At 42.7% G+C, this 19,113-nt stretch overlaps 1 protein-coding gene across 1 annotated transcript in view; it reads left to right on the top strand.

The window, feature by feature from the left end:
- fat2 (FAT atypical cadherin 2) overlaps positions 1-19,113 on the top strand; it is a 91,702-nt gene that overhangs the window by 46,069 nt on the left and 26,520 nt on the right. Inside the window, exons 16-20 of the mRNA XM_079228904.1 lie at positions 5,932-6,143; positions 8,570-8,707; positions 8,800-8,943; positions 15,735-15,932; positions 18,132-18,735. Coding sequence (XP_079085030.1) covers positions 5,932-6,143; positions 8,570-8,707; positions 8,800-8,943; positions 15,735-15,932; positions 18,132-18,735 — 1,296 coding nt within the window. The remainder of the gene's footprint in view (positions 1-5,931; positions 6,144-8,569; positions 8,708-8,799; positions 8,944-15,734; positions 15,933-18,131; positions 18,736-19,113) is intronic.

The raw sequence follows: 19,113 nt of genomic DNA, 5'->3' as shown, positions 1-19,113 counted from the left end.
GTGACGCATAGACTTCTATACAACCAGAGAATACGCCCCCAGGTGGTCAGTAGAGAGAATGCAGCTTTAACACATGAAGCATAGACTTCTATACAACCAGACTTATTTTTGTTCACGGCAACAAGCTGTCCCAGTCTACTCGGCATTTGTGTCACAGCTTCACAGTAGTTAGTATCATCTTTAAATGAATAATAATGGTCGTATTAATATGCAACCCGTATGAATTGAATGCCACTTTTAAATAGTTACATGATTCATAATGTTCTGTTTCCCATTCAACCGAACACATTGTGATTAGTATAATTCAGTATTATGATATTATCTCTATGCCTTCATGCTTGAGCAAATCATCTGACACCCGTATTATTTAGTTTGACTACTTTCATGAAAAGTTAGAGTTTGGCTTGAAGCGCTGAAGTTGAGGAGTTTGAGTTTTTCATGAGCTCCGTTCCTCGCAGGATTTTTTTTTTACTTTCAGATTTTGGGAGTTACAGCAGTCTGCCCCCTTTGGGCGGCGTGGGACCATCGCACGGCTTCCTGCCGATCAATCATTCAAGGGCAGCGGGGTCAGAAGAGCCGAGTCGTCGATCACCACCCACCGCATTAGGTTTCATTATTTTGGGGAGAGCAGAGAGTGGGAAAAGTTTTTTAAAAGTTTTTAAAAGGTAGAAGATGTGGATCAGAAACTCGGACTGACGGACAGACAGAAGAAGAAGAGTATTCATTCAACTAGAAGAGCAAAACTATGAAGTGGTCTCACCGTCTGAGATTTGTCTTTTTAGGATATGAATCGGATAATAAATCGTCTGGTTGTCGTCAGAAAACGAATCCAAATGAAAAGTAATCCCATTAAACTCAGTCAGTGGTGTTCAAAGGGATGAGTTCAAGGGAAATAGTAAAAGTGAAACCTCTCATTTGTTTTTTAAATCTGCACTGATCCCTTTAAATGTGGAGTCAAGTAACAGCAGCCTGAGGAAGACACTTCTACTGATCAATAAATCCCCTGATCAGGCTTTCTTTCCCCTCTCAGCATGTAGTTACAAAGGGATCTGAACCAACAACCCGGTTTGCTGTTCTTCAGCGCAGCGTCTCTGTGTTTTAGAAACCGATTCCCAGCTCGTTGGATCAATTCTTTATTGATACGCCATCGATTTCTGTGGTGCAAAGTAACTGAAAAAGGCAGAAGCTCCTTCTGGAAAGTCGTGATGCAGTTTGCACACTACACTTTTAATTTCGCCAATATTTATATTATTAAAAAAAACTCCCAACAACCTTCAAAGGTGATTAAAAAGTTTCCTTTCGGGTTTTAAGATGCAGATGGTTGAGTTTGGGATCCGTAAAGTGAAAACGTGGATTCATTTCTTCATTTTTTTGCAGGGAATTTGGTTCGTTGAGGTTTTAATTTGACCGTGGCTCCGAACACTTTCTCTGAAATGAAAAATCTATTTTTATGCAGGAAAGTGGGAACATTTTAATTTGTTTATTCTCCAGAAATTGGATTGATTTAAAGGAAGTTATTAACGCGAGCAAAGCAAAGGTCACCGGTGGAGAGGAAGCGTTTGCATGATAACACTCACAGAACAAACCTTGATTCATTTTTTACGTTTCTTGTTGTGTTTTTTTTAACTACAAAGAGAAAGAATGTCTCTCCGGCACTGCTGATAATTTATGAGTTTTTTTCATTTGTTTTATGTGCACAGAACGCTTCAAAATGATGAAATAAATTATGCATGTTCTGCGTCACCAGTGAGTCTCTCCAAGGCCGCCGTTAAGGCTCCGAGTCTGAAACCGTAAATCTCACGTGGCAGTTCGTCACGGCTCGCTGCAGGAGGCAGACGGACGCGACGGGAAGTGTTTTACACTAGAGTTCAATCAGATTGTCACAAACTGAGTGCACGAGGATCAGAGTCTATCGCATCGGCGCCAAAGATAAAACAGAGCAAATATAACTTTTAGAGAACCGTGATGAATTCTTTTGATGATCCACTGTCCCAAAAAAAGTATTTCAACCTCTCTAAAGTCTGTAAACCATCAAAGGTTCTATACATCTTATACTTTGTTATAGTCATCTGGAGGTGTTTTCTTCTTCATTAAACCACAACTAAAACAAGGAAATAAAAGCTTTTATGGATTAAAACAAATAGTAGTGTTAATGATGTATTAAAATGTGTAAACAGGTCATAATTCATCTCTAATATATTTTACATAATATATTTTCCAAGATTACACCTCATTTGATCCATCTGACGAACCTCAAGGCACGTTTGTAATTTAAAGTAACGGCTCTTTTGTAACACATCCGCCTCTCACTCGTCAGCTTTATTCCTCCCAACAGACTTAAACTACCCTTCACTCCGCCGACATCATTAACGCACCAGACAGAACTCTCACGGAGGAACCGGGATGGACTTCAATTAGACGAGCCTTAACACATTAAATACAAAAGAAGTTGCATCCACTAGTCGCTCCTTGTTAACGTCCGACTCTCACCGGACCCACCCAGAGATAATAACTGGATTCAGTGCTTCTCGTTAATGGCTTTGGCGGCCGTCCCAGTCCTGCCTGTGGGGTTCAGGTCTGGGTTTGGAGGATCCGGTCATGGAGGGCCTTTCCAAAGCTTTAGGTCGCTTTGGAAAGGCCCGGCCCACCTCCCCGGGTCGTGGACCTGGTCCAGTCTGCTCCCTCTCATGGGCTGCACCGATGTGCAGGAACACGTCACCCTGTATCTCTATTCAAACGTTCTTCAGTCTAGCTCTTAACGTGCACCAGATTGCTGAGTGAAGCTTTAAAAGGTACACGGCTCCCTCCTCTTGAGGGTCTCGGGGTCCAGCACAGTCTCACGGACCCGGTGATGAACACCGTGAGGTTCTCTGGCTCATGTGACTCTGATGGGATCGTGAATAACAAAACACACCTGTTGGAAACCCCTCAGCGAGGCGCTCAGTGTGTCTAAATGTGTGGTAATGTGTGGCTCTGTTTTAGGCTCACGCTGGAAAAAAATAATAATCAATGAAGCGAGATCTGAGCTGTATGGATTTCATTCGACTTTCCATATAGACTTTATCATCTCATAATTTTGACTTATTTATCTGATAATTATTTTTTGTTTTTTGGCGGGAACGGGCTTCCATAAAATAATAATGTACTTGTTGGAACCTGGAGGTGTTTAGTTTGAGGGCAATGGATGCTCCTCGTTGTGAGCCATTGTCTTCTGTCTCAGCAGACTGGCTGGCAGCCGAAAAACACACCCACACACACACACACACACACACACACACACACACACACACACACACACACACACACACACACACACACACACTCACTGCTCATACAGATGCACTCAGAGGTGTCCTGTCTCCTCAGAGCTGCTAAGAGTAATAAATCCAAGTTAGAACAACTTGGCGTTTGAAAGCTGGCAGCCGCTGGATCATCGAGTACAAATTACATGTTCAGAGTTGGTTTGTTGGCAATTGAGAGACGCAGGCTGGGAGTGAGTCAGATGGAAGAGTAAAGAAAACAGAGTATGAAAGGCTGACTACTCTCCAGCGTCTCTGTCTTGACAGGCGGCTGTTTATTTTGATTAATATAACAGTTTTTTCTGATGATCTCTTTATCCAACAAATACAAACGGATCATTGTTCTTCCTTCATCTCTCCGAAAGGAAAAGACTGCTATTATTACATATTTTTCTTTTTCTATTTTTTATTTATATACGGTATATTTATGTATATATATATATATATATATATATATATATATATATATATATATATATATATATATATATATATATACATATATATATTTTTTTATTTTTTATTTTTTATTTTTTTTTTTATGAAAAATAAAGTACTAGCAGTTTTTAATCAAACAAACAGGAGGCAATGGTGCATTTTTTGAGGACTACTTTCAGCGGCGGATGAATGTTTGTGGGATTTAGTCTGTGTGTGTGTGTGTGTGTGTGTGTGTGTGTGTGTGTGTGTGTGTGTGTGTGTGTGTGTGTGTGTGTTCATGGTGATGAAGGGACAACAGTGAGGCTCAATGTGTTTTATTGGAGCTCTGCGGCTCAGAGGAAGAAGCGGCATCGGGCTCCAGACACAGACTTGTTATTGGATGCATTCATTGTTGCTTATTTGTTGACAATAATAAAGAACATTGCATCCAACCAGACCCGTCCTTAAAAAGCACCTCGGCAGAAGAACCTTCATCACTGACTCTGTTTTCTAGCAGATCCGCCCTGAGTTTTACATTAATCAGCTTTTTGTAAAGTTAATCAATTTAATGATGTAGAAGACGGCAAATAAATACCAATTGCGATTTCTTTAACCTCAAGGCGACGTCTTAAAATAAAAAGATAAAAACTACTCAAACAAAGTATCAATTATTCTAAAAGTCGGCAGTAAATTATTTGATAAAGAACCTGATTCCAGTCCTCCCCGATGCTCTCTTTGGAAAAAACTTGTAAATGCCTTTACTAACTTTGACTTTAACTTTAACTTTGACTTACTGCTGCATTCTACTTCCTCATACAGCAGCTTGACCTTTGACCCTCTTGCTGTATATCTGCTACAGAAAGGATCGTGAACAGGTGGAAACTTAGTTTGCTCTTACTTTACCTTTCTGGTGGTGTTGTCGGCTACCGTGCACTTCCCTGGCCCCCGACTGCCTTCGCCTCTTCGCCTCTTCGCCTCTTCGTCTCTTCGTATCTTAGTCTCTTCGCCTCTTCGCCTCTTCGCCTCTTCGTCTCTTCGTCTCTTAGTCTCTTCGTCTCTTAGTCTCTTCGCCTCTTCGCCTCATCGCCTCTTAAACTCTTAGTCTCTTAGTCTCTTAAGACTCTTTGTTTCTTAGTCTCTTAAGACTCTTCGTCTTTTCGTCTCTTCGTCTCTTAAGTATCTTTGTATCTTTGTCTCTTAAGTCTCTTTGTCTTTTTGTCTCTTCGTCTCTTTGTCTTTTCGTCTCTTCGTCTTTTAAGTCTCTTTGTCTCTTTGTCTCTTTGTCTCTTTGTCTCTTTGTCTCTTAAGTCTCTTTGTCTCTTTGTCTCTTTTTCTCTTTGTCTCTTCGTGTCTTTGTCTTTTCGTCTCTTAAGTCTCTTTGTCTCTTCGTCTCTCCGTCTCTTAAGTCTCTTTGTCTCTTTGTCTCTTTTTCTCTTTGTCTCTTCGTCTCTTAAGTCTCTTGTCTCTTTGTCTCTTCGTCTCTTAAGTCTCTTGTCTCTTTGTCTCTTCGTCTCTCCGTCTCTTAAGTCTCTTTTTCTCTTTGTCTCTTTTTCTCTTTGTCTCTTCGTCTCTTTGTCTCTTCGTCTCTTTGTCTCTTCGTCTCTTCGTCTCTTAAGTCTCTTCGTCTCTTCGTCTCTTTGTCTCTTAAGTCTCTTCGTCTCTTCGTCTCTTCGTCTCTTTGTCTCTTCGTCTCTTAAGTCTCTTAGTCTCTTTGTCTCTTTGTCTCTTCGTCTCTTTGTCTCTTCGTCTCTTTGTCTCTTCGTCTCTTAAGTCTCTTAGTCTCTTCGTCTCTTTGTCTCTTCGTCTCTTTGTCTCTTTGTCTCTTTGTCTCTCTACATCCACACACAGGTAAAACACTGAGGTCTTGGCTGGACTTTTAAAACAAACTTCTGTGTCTTGGACGAGTGTTCAACCCCGCAACATGTATTTGTAATGACGGACCCACCGGTGAATCTGACGGGGCCGAAGAGGCAGAAATGCGAGACCTTGCACTTTTTTAAAATTCTGAATCCCACAGTATTTGGGACTCTGGGCAGCTTTACACAGTTTGTGAACTTTGCTGGTTTTGTCCCGTAACTTTCTCGTGTTCAACGCAAACCAATGGAACCAAAGCTGGAAGAGATATCTCACTTTTCAGTTGTTGTGTTTGGGTCAAAAACGTTCCCGCCTCCCCCAGCGTATCATTGAGATTCATCTCCGCCTCCTCCTCTCGCAGGCCTGCTGACCCTCGCGGCGCCGCTGGACTTCGAGCTCTCCCGGCAGTACTACCTGTCGGTGGAGGGAAGCCGCGGGAAGTCGTCCCTCAGCGACCTCGCCACGGTCATCATCAACGTGACGGACCTCAACGACAACGCGCCGGTGTTCGGACGAGGCGATTACAGCGCTGAGATATCGGAGGATCTGACGCCCGGCAGCCTGGTGATGAAGGTAACGGCACGGTTTATAACGTACTGCTTTATGGGGAAATGTTCTTTATTTTTATAGAGAAAACTGTTTGCCAACCTCAGTTGAAAAGAAACCGGAACGTAAAGTAACCGTATGCATTTATTTATTTTCCCGCTGTAACGAACTTGCACCGAACTAGGACATATATATATATATATACACACACACACACACACACACACACACACACACACACACACACACACACACACACACACACACACACACACAGCCGAGAGCTATCTAATAAGCAGCGCTGAAAAGAAATAGTGAAGTGAAGGTTACATTGATTGAATGACTTAAAAAGGGATTCTTCGACACACACACACACACACACACACACACACACACACACACACACACACACACACACACACACACACACACACACTCAAACAGGTTTAGAACAAACAGAGAACTCATGAAAAGTCACATATACAGATTATTCCACACACACACACTGACAACAGGCCAGTATGAGATGATCTGGCAGCCTGTCGATGATAAACACGTGTAGAATACACACACACACACACACACACACACACACACACACACACTCAGGTTATCTGACAACATGTCGGCCGTCATCTGTCAGGCGGGCGGCAGCGATAACGCAGCAATAACACAGCTCAGTGGCTCTCTGATGCTCCGGCACCGAGTCTCTAATCATGTGCTTCCATATTTTACATTTTCCTCCTCCCGTCCACTGTTTCCATCTCTCCGCCTTTCACCGTTAAACTCTTTTTACACAACAAGGCGAGGGAGTCCTCCGCCAGGGGAAAAACAATTATGGGATTCACGAGCGAAACCAATACAGAGAAAAACAAGCCGAGAACATGGTTTTATTGCTCGTTATCTCCATCTTAATGAGTCTTCTATGTCGGCAATTGAGCCTAAAAGTCTGTTAAAACAAATGAAACAATCCGTCATTGAAGATTACTGTCTGCATGCTGTTTCAAGGGTTTCAATAATTCTTAATTTACAACGTTTTAACAAACCCATTAAGTGTTTTGGCACAAAGCCTCCGTGGCAACAAGGCAACATCTTCGCTGTGAAGGGAATAACAAGGTTGAAACAAGCGAGAACCAGAACCAGAACATGAACCCAGGTGTTAGTGGGTTCAGGTCACAGCAACAGTGCAGGTCAACACATCGTCTGCTTTACTAGCCTCGTTTCTTGTGTTGATGTAAATGTCGTCAGTCAACGGAGTCCTTTAACCCGAGGACCAACGTCAAAACCTTTGAATGAGGTTTTTAAACAGATAGAGGTGGACTCGGGCTGTTTGAGGAACAGGAACGTATTATAATCTGTGCCCCACAAACGGTGGGGCTTCTGTGCCCCACAAACGGTGGGGCACAGGTTATAAACATGTAGGGAAGCTTTTATGGCACTGCACCAAATTTTCTCCACTGGGAGGGCATCCTAGTGGGCACTTCAGCGCGTTATCACCAATGTAGTTGCATCCTAGAGGGCACTTGTTTTCTCCACTAGAGGAGCTTATCACATTTCCTCCACTGGAAAGGCACCTGAGGGGGCAATTTGTCAAGTTTTCTCCACTGGAAGAGATCTTAGAAGGCACTTAACCATGTTTTCTCCACTGGAAGGGAATCTTAAAGTGCACTTAGTCATGTGTTCTCCACTGGAAGGGAATTTTAGAAGGCACTTTAACATGTTTTCTCCACTCGAAGGGAATCCTAGAGGGCACTTAGTTATGTTTTCTCCACTGGAGGGGCCCATTAAGTTATTTCCACTGGAAGAGAATCCTAGAGGGCACTTAGTCATGTTTTCTCCACTGGAAGAGAATCCTAGAGGGCACTTAGTCATGTTTTCTCCACTAGAAGGAAATCTTAGAAGGCACTTTAACATGTTTTCTCCACTGGAAGGGAATCTTATAAGGCACTTTAACATCTTTTCTCCACTTGAAGGGAATCCTAGAGGGCACTTAGTTATGTTTTCTCCACTGGAAGGGCCCATTAAGTTATTTCCACTGGAAGAGAATCCTAGAGGGCACTTAGTCAGGTTTTCTCCACTTGAAGGGCATCCTAGAGGGCACTTAGTTATGTTTTCTCCACTGGAAGGGCCCATTAAGTTATTTCTACTGGAAGAGAATCTTAGAGGGCACTTTGTCACATAATCTCCACTGGAAGGGAATCTTAGAGGGCACTTTAACATGTTTTCTCCACTGGAAGGGCACCATAGAAAGCACGGCATCATTTTTTGGGCACTTTTAACATCCTACAGTGTATATATTTTAGACAACGGGAGCACCAGAGTGGGGATGAAGATAACCATGACCTGAAAGCTTACTTTATTATCGTAAGCATTGTTGTTGCTCTGTTGGATTGTACTTATTGGGTGCTGTCTGGGTAAACATGGTCCCTCACCTCCCTTTCTTTACCTTCCAGGTGACAGCCAGTGATCAGGACGGTCCCGTCAACAATCTGCTGCGTTACTCCATAGTGAGCGGTGACTCCCTGCAGCAGTTCTCCATTCACCCTCGCAGCGGAGAAATCACGGTCCGCACCGCACTGGACAGAGAAGAGGTCAGTGTGTGTCAGAATGAACAACAGGCAGATATTAAGATGCTAAATAAATATGAAATAATTAAGTAGAAGACTAACTGTCTTCCTTTCAGGTCCCTCACTACTCTCTGACGGTGCAGGCAGCAGATGAAGGGGCTCCTCCTCTGTCCTCGGCCGTCCTCATCACCATCACCGTCAACGACGTCAACGACAATGCGCCCGTCTTCTCTCAGGTCAACCACAGTCTGCTGCTGCAGGTACGACAGCCAGATCCCCTCCAGCATGTCAGCGCAACAGGATGCTACATCATCCCCAAAACATTATTTCCCTCTATTTCCGTGTTTTTAAATGGTTTTAGGAACAAAACAGTTTGGGTTTTGTGTTCAGAAACCCAACATGTTCACAGCCCCGAGCCGTTAGAAAACACCCCCATACTCCTGCAAGAGAGGAAAACATAGATCCCACACCAACCACTGCATCAACAAGTTAAAACAATATATAGAAAAATAATAAATTCACCCAAAAAGCTCTCAAAAGAATCGCCTGCTCATCAACTCTGGCAGATAACGCCTGACGTCCCGAGGAAGTGAATCATCGGTCGCATTTATGTGTGGAATTCGACAACACAATGAAGAAAAATTAACTCGCTTTTACACGAACACGAGCAGAACACACAGCTCCTCACGAAAAGCCGAAAATGAATAATAATAATAATGCATTTTATTTGTAGCGCACTTTTAATTCAAAAGAATCTCGGGGCAAAAACGCCTACCTGAATAAAAAGGTTTTTAGTTCATTTCTACAAGTTGTGTCAGTGACCTTAAAAAGCTTTTGAGTTTTATGGTATTCTCTAAAAAAACAACTATAAAAAAGTAACCAAATACTCCTGGAGCGAAGGCTGTAAAGGTCTACCTGCTCGGCTCCGGACTGCCGAACCAATGAGATCGATGTTCTATTGATTGAAGGTAATTGAAGAGAATCACTGAAGATCTGTCGTTCTCTATCAATACATCTCTCCGCTCCGTTATGAGACTCCCTCTCCAGTGAAAACACGGAGCTCATTAAAACTGTGTGCCGAGAGTTCAAGAGGGAGAAGTCTCTTCAGAGGCAGAGTTTCTGAGCTTTGTGGGATCAAAGAGGCGGGAAGCTCAGATGTCCTGATTGGTCGGCGTTGGAGTGTGTGTTGCTCGCAGGACATCGGCGCCACGCTTTCACCTAAAAACCTGCTAACTACGGGGCCCAGTCTGCAGGTCTGGAAAAACTTTTAACAGGCAAATTACCTCCACTTGTTTCTCCGCCACTGGAGGAGCTTATCACATTTTCTCTGCATCCGAGGGGTTAATTTGTCAAGTTTTCTCCACTGGAAGGGAATTCTAGAGGGCACTTAGTCATGTTTTCTCCTCTCAAAGAGAATCTTAGAAGGCATTTTAACATGTTTTCTCCACTGGAAGGGAATCTTAGAGGGCACTTTAACACGTTTTCTCCACTGGAAGGGAATCTTAGAAGGCATTTTAACATGTTTTCTCCACTGGAAGGAAATCTTAGAAGGCACTTTAACATGTTTTCTCCACTCGAAGAGAATCTTAGAAGGCACTTTAACATGTTTTCTCCACTGGAAGGGAATCTTAGAAGGCACTTTAACATGTTTTCTCCACTCGAAGAGAATCTTAGAAGGCACTTTAACATGTTTTCTCCACTGGAAGGAAATCTTAGATGGCACTTTAACATGTTTTCTCCACTGGTAGGGAATCTTAGAGGGCACTTTAACACGTTTTCTCCACTGGAAGGGAATCTTAGAAGGCACTTTAACATGTTTTCTCCACTGGAAGGAAATCTTAGAAGGCACTTTAACATGTTTTCTCCACTCGAAGAGAATCTTAGAAGGCACTTTAACATGTTTTCTCCACTGGAAGGGAATCTTAGAAGGCACTTTAACATGTTTTCTCCACTCGAAGAGAATCTTAGAAGGCACTTTAATATGTTTTCTCCACTGGAAGGAAATCTTAGATGGGCACTTTAACATGTTTTCTCCACTGGTAGGGAATCTTAGAGGGCACTTTAACACGTTTTCTCCACTGGAAGGGAATCTTAGAAGGCACTTTAACATGTTTTCTCCACTGGAAGGAAATCTTAGATGGCACTTTAACATGTTTTCTCCACTGGAAGGGAATCTTAGAGGGCACATACTGTACATTTAAAGTTTATTTTACTTTAGTGCCAGCTCGGATAAAACAAGGCCAAACACCTCAGCTCTGTGTGGCGGTGAATCCACATTATTGATACGGTCCCATCTGCTGATGAAGCTCTGATTGCAGGCAGCAGATGGATGTTTTGTTGTTGTTGTTTTTTCAGACAGGTGTTGCAGGTCAGCAGTCGTCTCTCCTGTAGACATTGCATGCCTTTGCTTTTTTTAATCCGTTTTTTTAATGACACTCACGGCACATCTGTTGTCGTGAAGGGTTCGCGACCCGGTTGTGCTGCAGTTGCCGGTTTGGCACCAGATGGAAAGGTGCTTCGGTGATTTTGGTGATTTGACGTCGTCTTCAGAAGCAACGGATTGATTTACCGCTCGCCGCTTGTGTTCGCTCCCATTTAATAACAGGACATCGACTCCACTGAAAGGCCTCCGTCACTTGTTTTTCTGTTTCTGAGAAAGGTGATTGAATTATTTTTAATAAGCATTGATTAATAATTTGCAGGTCGAAAGACGTCTCGGTTAAAAGTGAAATGTTTTGTTAAGTGTCTGCGTCATGTAAACTTTATTTTAACCACATCTCAATTACTGTGTTTAAACCTCTAGTGAACGTTATAGATTCACATCATTATATAGTCATTATCAGCTGCAATATGTAGAACATCTTGATTTTTCTACAAACAAAAGCCACCATAAAAAAATTAATTTTAAAAAACAGGCGACGATCCCACAGACGTTCTCTCATTACAGGTTTCATAACCACAGAAGTCACTGGTGAGATTCCTAAAACAACTCTCTTTACTTTATTTCAGTCGTATGGTTTAAGGCGACTGGTTTTGTTTCAGGTTCTCAACCTCCATTCCTTCTTGTACTCTGTCTACTGACAGATTACAGACATATTGTGCCAACTTGTGACCAAACTAGTCTGCAGCCAAATATATTCTCTGCTTGACAGTTGAATGGAAACTCAACAGCATTTTTACTCACTGCTGCAGCCGCTATTTGATCATCATTTTGATGTGCCTTTTATTAATTTAAATCAAAGATTAACTTCTTCCCGGGACCTCTGGCATCATGATGCTGGGGTGAAGGTGAGAGAAGCAGACAGACTGGAATCAAACGCCTCTCCCAGTATGACCAGTCAAACCACTCTGATGAAGACACTGTGTGTGTCTTGTGAAGCGAGCTTCTCATTGAAATGTGAAAAAGACCAGCACCGGAAATGCACGTTTTAGCCCATTACCTCTAAATTGCTGCCCACTCGCCAAAGCTGGCTGTACCCTTTGAGATTGATAACTTTATTTTCCTTCTATTAATGCAGACGGAGCCTTTTTAGATGGCTTTGGAGAGGCAATCCATCACGGCGAGCGTTTTCAGACCGTAAAGTATTGTATTGATGCGCTACGGCGTCGGAAAGATGGAACCAACAGATAAAACAAAGACAGACTTGTTTGTTGTTCAAAGTTAATTAATTTCTTAAAGGGTCACTTTGGTGTTTCTCAACAAGGACCCAGAAACCTTTGCTGCAGAACGTGTGGCCGCGTAATCCAACTTTTGCCGCGGACATACTCAGATATCGCTGTAGAAAGCAATACAAATTAAACGGCACCATAAACTTCAGGCTCCTGACTGAAGTTTAATCAAAACAGTTTAAACCAAAACCCAACTCCATAATCTTCACGAAAGCGGGATTTATTGCAGGGCTTTTGCAATAAACTGTGAAATATAATGTAGTTCAACATCTTTGCAAACGTAGCAACCCAAAAATGTCACTAATTAGCTTTAAATGGAGAAAACAATGATGTCAACTAAACGAGGATGAAACACAGAGCGATGACTTCTTCTTCTTCATTTGGACACAAAGTGAGTCGGGTATTATTTTAAGTGTCTGTCAACATAATGAAAATGTTTGACTTTTTTTTTGACTTTTTGACTTTTTTTTTCACCTTTAGCTTGATCCGGTCTGTTATTGTGTTAAGATGCGTCTCGCTCACGGAGAGGTCTGGTTCTGACATATTTAGAGACAGCCGTGGAAACGTGAGCGAGAGTTGGAGAAAGAGGTGTGTATCCAGAGGGTTGTATCCAGAGGTGTGTTAGAGAAAGAGGTGTGTATCCAGAGGTGTGTATCCAGAGGTGTGTTAGAGAAAGAGGTGTGTATCCAGAGGTGTGTATCCAGAGGTGTGTTAGAGAAAGAGGTGTGTATCCAGAGGTGTGTATCCAGAGGTGTGTTAGAGAAAAAGGTGTTAGAGAAAGAGGTGTGTATCCAGAGGTGTGTTAGAGAAAGAGGTGTGTATCCAGAGGGTTGTATCCAGAGGTGTGTTAGAGAAAAAGGTGTTAGAAAAAGAGTAGTGTATCCAGATGTGTATCCAGAGGTGTGTTAGAGAAAGAGGTGTGTATCCAGAGGTGTGTATCCAGAGGTGTGTTAGAGAAAAAGGTGTTAGAGAAAGAGGTGTGTATCCAGAGGTGTGTTAGAGAAAGAGGTGTGTATCCAGAGGTGTGTATCCAGAGGTGTGTATCCAGAGGTGTGTTAGAGAAAAAGGTGTGTATCCAGAGGTGTGTTAGAGAAAGAGGTGTGTATCCAGAGGTGTGTATCCAGAGGTGTGTATCCAGAGGTGTGTTAGAGAAAGAGGTGTGTATCCAGAGGTGTGTATCCAGAGGTGTGTTAGAGAAAGAGGTGTGTATCCAGAGGTGTGTATCCAGAGGTGTGTATCCAGAGGTGTGTTAGAGAAAGAGGTGTGTATCCAGAGGTGTGTATCCAGAGGTGTGTTAGAGAAAGAGGTGTGTATCCAGAGGTGTGTATCCGGAGGTGTGTTAGAGAAAGAGGTGTGTATCCAGAGGTGTGTATCCGGAGGTGTGTTAGAGAAAGAGGTGTGTATCCAGAGGTGTGTTAGAGAAAGAGGTGTGTATCCAGAGGTGTGTATCCGGAGGTGTGTTAGAGAAAGAGGTGTGTATCCAGAGGTGTGTTAGAGAAAGAGGTGTGTATCCAGAGGTGTGTATCCAGAGGTGTGTTAGAGAAAAAGGTGTTAGAGAAAGAGGTGTGTATCCAGAGGTGTGTTAGAGAAAGAGGTGTGTATCCAGAGGTGTGTATCCAGAGGTGTGTATCCGGAGGTGTGTTAGAGAAAGAGGTGTGTATCCAGAGGTGTGTATCCAGAGGTGTGTTAGAGAAAGAGGTGTGTATCCAGAGGTGTGTATCCAGAGGTGTGTATCCGGAGGTGTGTTAGAGAAAGAGGTGTGTATCCAGAGGTGTGTATCCAGAGGTGTGTTAGAGAAAGAGGTGTGTATCCAGAGGTGTGTATCCAGAGGTGTGTTAGAGTACAGAAAGCGTAGATAAAATATGTCCAATGTCATCGCTGAATATTTAACTGATTTCAACAGTACGAAGGAGCTTTCAGAACAAGACTTCTGTGAGCGAGACTTGGTTATTATACCCAATGACAAACAGTTCAAGCAAAACATAAAGGAAAATGTAATTTTTCAATAACAATCTGAGCCCGTCAGCATTAAACATAAGCACCTTTAGAGGACGTACCGGTGTGATTACATTGCAGCTCATTTCGTGGCTGCAGCCTTCTCTCTGGGAGTCGGGGCATCCATGAATGCACCAAAAGGAAAGGCTTTGAATACAGATGAAGCACAATATTAAATGATGCAGATACAACTTGTGGAAACTAATTGAGGCAACACAATGTCCTGAGCATCCTGGTAGTTGATCTAGAAATTATGGAAAATGGCCAGCAGGGGAATCTTAATCAGGTGGTCTTCACTCAAATATATTTAAATACTTCCCTTTTATTGCCTGTAGGACACCAGTCTTCAGTGAGCTCCTTCCAAACAAATGCAGTCTAATATAATACACTCTTTGTAATTATATTTCACTCGGATAACGCCACCCACTTATAGACTAAATATTCAGCATATCGCTGTATAAAGTGATAAAAATTAAACGGCACCATAAAGTTCAGGCTCCTGACCGACCATAAAGTTAAATCAACACCTCTTCAAAACAGTTTAAACCAAAACCCAACTCCATAATCTTCACGAAAGCGGGATTTATTTTAGTGCTTTTGCAATAAACTGTGAAATATTTATGAGTTAAAAAAAAAAGAAGAAGCTATTTTTAGGCCCTTTCCTTGAACATTGCATACCCAAACTAAAAAGGGTGTATCTCTGCAACCACTAGAACTAGAAATGTACACATGTGAGATTTTGTTCAGATGTGTAAATATCAGTCTATATGTTACTGGTTCAGAGTAAATAAAGATGACACACAGAAAAAAATGAAAAGGTTTCAGTTCCGCCTATAAAAAAATCACTTTCAGGATGATTATTTCTTTGAAATGATGCAGCTGTAAGGTCCAACTCTAACCCAAATCATAGCTCAATATGTGAACATTCTCTAACACAAATCATAGCTCAATATGTGAACATTCTCTAACACAAATCATAACTCAGTATGTGAACATTCTCTAACCCAAATCGTAACTCAATATGTGAACATTCTCTAACCCAAATCATAACTCAATATGTGAACATTCTCTCTACAAAGGTTGACTTTGATAAAGTGAAGCAGAACAAAGTTAGAGAGGGTTTAGAACAGAGAACATTCAGACGAGGTCTCCAAAATTTGCATTGGGGCACATTTGCGCACATCTGTGACATTTGAATTTTCTCATGTACCAAACCATATATTTCACTTGTATATTACTTATGGTGTTCAATACATCCAAATACAGCAGTTTTGGGCTTTTCTTTCATAAAACAAGCTATGATTTACAGTTTTATATAACAATCGCTCAGTCTTACCCCCCTCGGCATTGGTTTTTAAAAGGTTAATAACACCCCGCTGTCCTGCAGGAGGGCGAGTCGGTGGGCAGCGGCGTCCTGCAGCTCGTGGTGACGGACAGGGACACGCCCAGGAACGGCCCGCCCTTCTCCATCCACATCGTCAGCGGCAACGAGGACCGGCGGTTCCACGTGGACCAGGGCGGGCTGCTGTCGCTCTCCGCTCCACTCAGGAAGAAGGTCAAGCCCCATCACCGGCTCAAGATACAGGTGAAGACGCCTTCTGCTTAGACTAGTTTGGTTTGTATACAAGCTCCAGGTTTCACCTCACCTGTTTCTCACTCTTACCTTAAGGGGATACTCCAGATGTTTAGAAGTGGAGTTGGATGGTGCTTATGAGGGCGCAGCAGCAAAACATATTTTAGACGCCTAGAAATGTATCTCAGTCCCTCTCTCATCATGAAAGTAGTGACAGACAACACTTCTACTCAAAAAACGATAATACAAAATGTGGTATTAGACATTTATTTACATGTATCTACCATTTTATTCATATATTCCACTGCTTTTGTTAACCTAAGACCTTTGCTAAACCAATTTCCATCACCAAAACAGTTCGTCCACATGAGTAAAGTTATGTTTTCACAAGAGATATGAAGAATTTCAAAAATTGAGCTTACATTTTTCAGCTTTAGGGCCATATTATCACTTTACACTTGTGCCTTAGGACAATGGTGCCTCATTATATAGAGAGCTGAGATTGTTCTGCAATTTATGATGTAACACATGGGTATATATCTCATATGCAAGTGCCTTTAAAAGGTGAATTTAAGAAATTATGTAAAATCTCATAAACCGTCACACTGTGAAATAAACCTCAAAGGGCTTATTGTATTCCTGGTTCAGTGATATAAAAAATGACAATACAAAAGCTGCGCTGCAGAGTCCCTGGTGGCCTTTGTGCTGCTGATGACGCCGTCAGGAGAGATGGAAGTCACACCGCGAACACCAGAGGAAGGAACAGAGGCAGATGAGGTGCAGATAATGACCTTTTCTTTAGCGTTGGATACATAGACAGGTATCGTGAAAAACAAGTCATATTTATGGATAAAGTTATTTTTTAAATCCACTGGAAATAAAAAAAGGTATTATGAGGTCACAGCTTGTATGGATGTTCAAGATAATGAACTGAAAGTATTTTTTTCATACAGCTGAATGGGCATAATAGTGCATTGCATTGCATGGATTATCTGTAGGCTGGGTCGAATGTTTTGGGATTCAAAACTGCTGAATTATGATATTTTATTGAACATATCCAATTTCCAAAAGATCCACATGCAGCATTTAGATCAAACAAACTCCATCTAGTCCTTTTTTTCTTATTTCCTTCAATGCTTCTCTCAAGAGTTTGGCATTTTGGAAAATAAGTTTGCGAGTATGAAGCTGGAGCCGCAGCCGGATTAACTATTGTAGTTTTGATTTAGCGCCAGAACACTAACGTTAAAAATAGTAACACTATCACTAACGTCGGGTATATTTCACCCGATATAAAGTACCTGATAAAATATACTTCTCTTCAAAATATATAAAAATCAACGCAAGGCAAATTTAAGTACTCTTCTTTTATTTTACCCTATCGAACTTCTCATAAAACGATAAACAGGTATCATGGAGGGACCCTGAAAAAATAAAAAAAGGCTCAAAATCGGGTGAAAAATTAGGGAATCGTCAATAAAACATGATTAAAAACATAAATAATGGAGCTATGAACTTTTTATTTGAACGACAAGTTTCCCTTCAATGGTAAAACCCATCCGAAATGTTTTCACCCTCTATCACTAACGTCGGGTGAAAATCACCCGAATACGAGCCTGTTGAAAAAAACAGGAGCATAGAGACACGCCCACCTTCAACAATACACGCCCACCTGCAATAGGACACGCCTACCTGCACTAAGACACGCCCACCTGCAATAATACACGCCCACCTTCAACAATACACGCCCACCTGCAATAAGACACGTCCACCTTAAAAAAGACACGCTTACCTTCAATAAGACACACCTATCATCAATAAGACACACCTATCTTCACGCCTACCTTCAATAAGACACGCCCACCTTCAATAAGACACGCCCATCTTCAATAAGACACGTCCACCTTAAAAAAGACACGCCCACCTTCAATAAGACACGTTCCTCCTTAAAAAAGACACGCTTACCTTCAATAAGACACGTCCACCTTAAAAAAGACACACCTATCTTCAATAAGACACACCTATCTTCACACCCACCTGCAGTAAGACACGCCCACCTTCAATAACGTCAGTGAGCAGCATGAAGCTACACAAGCACCCACACAACTCAGACAAAAGCAACACAATGAAAATAACAAAACCTCAATTTTACGGGTGAAAAAAAAGCGAATCCGTGTAATCATCCGTCTAATCTGTGTGTTGTTCTGACTTCAGGTGACGGACAGCGGCCACCCGCCCCTCTCCTCCATCTGCGTGGTCAACGTCACCGTCAGCGAGCAGAGCAAGTACCCGCCCTCCGTCGTGCCGCTGGAGGTCTTCATCACCACCTCCGGCGGGCCGTTCGCCAACCGGGTCGTGGGCCGGCTGCACGCCTCGGACCAGGACCCGCAGGACGTCCTGACCTACCGGCTGGCGTCGGAGCACCCGGCCGGCGGGGGCAGGTTCTCCGTCGACCTCGCGGACGGCAAGATCTGGGCGGACGAGAACCTGGAGGAGGGTTCCTACTCGCTCAACGTCAGCGTGACGGACGGGACGTTCGGCGTCTGGACCGGCGTCCGGGTCCACGTGTGGGCGGCGGACCAGCGGGCGCTGGACTCCGGGCTCACGCTGCAGCTGGCCGGGCTGTCGCCGGAGGAGTTCCTGGGCGACCACTGGAGAGGCCTGCAGCGCGGCCTGGGACAGGCGCTGGGTTTACCGCGGCAGGAGCTGCACCTGGCCAGCCTGCAGCAGGGGCCCGACCCCCGGGTCCTGGAGGCCCTGCTGGTCTGGAGGGCTCCCAGTGGACTTGTGCAGGCTCTGCCCACCAACAGGCTCGCAGGTGATCCCTCAATACTTAATCACACTTCAATCACTTTGGGTCACTTTAATCACTTTAACTACTTTTTATTCTGTCTGTATATACAATATGACTGTTTTACTGTTTATTTTACTTGTTTTTATCTTTACTATGTGTTCACTGCTGCTGGATTATCTTATGTTATCTAATATATGATGCATGTTTAGCAAAACATGTCACAATGAGGACCCTTAACTATAGTCCACGCCATATATATTCGATCTGGGTTTAATGTTTAATGAAATATGACATACATTTAATTTTTTTAATATAAAAGAGGGAGGGTACAAAAGTTTACGAGTCATGTTTTTTTTCTTGATACTGACTCGTAGGATTGCAGACATCGACTACGTTCAAGGA

This window comes from Taurulus bubalis (genome assembly GCF_910589615.1).
Source record: "Taurulus bubalis genome assembly, chromosome: 13".
NCBI lineage: Eukaryota > Metazoa > Chordata > Actinopteri > Perciformes > Cottidae > Taurulus > Taurulus bubalis.
The sequence above is the reverse complement of the archived record's forward strand: the minus strand, read 5'-3'. Positions and strand labels throughout refer to the sequence as shown.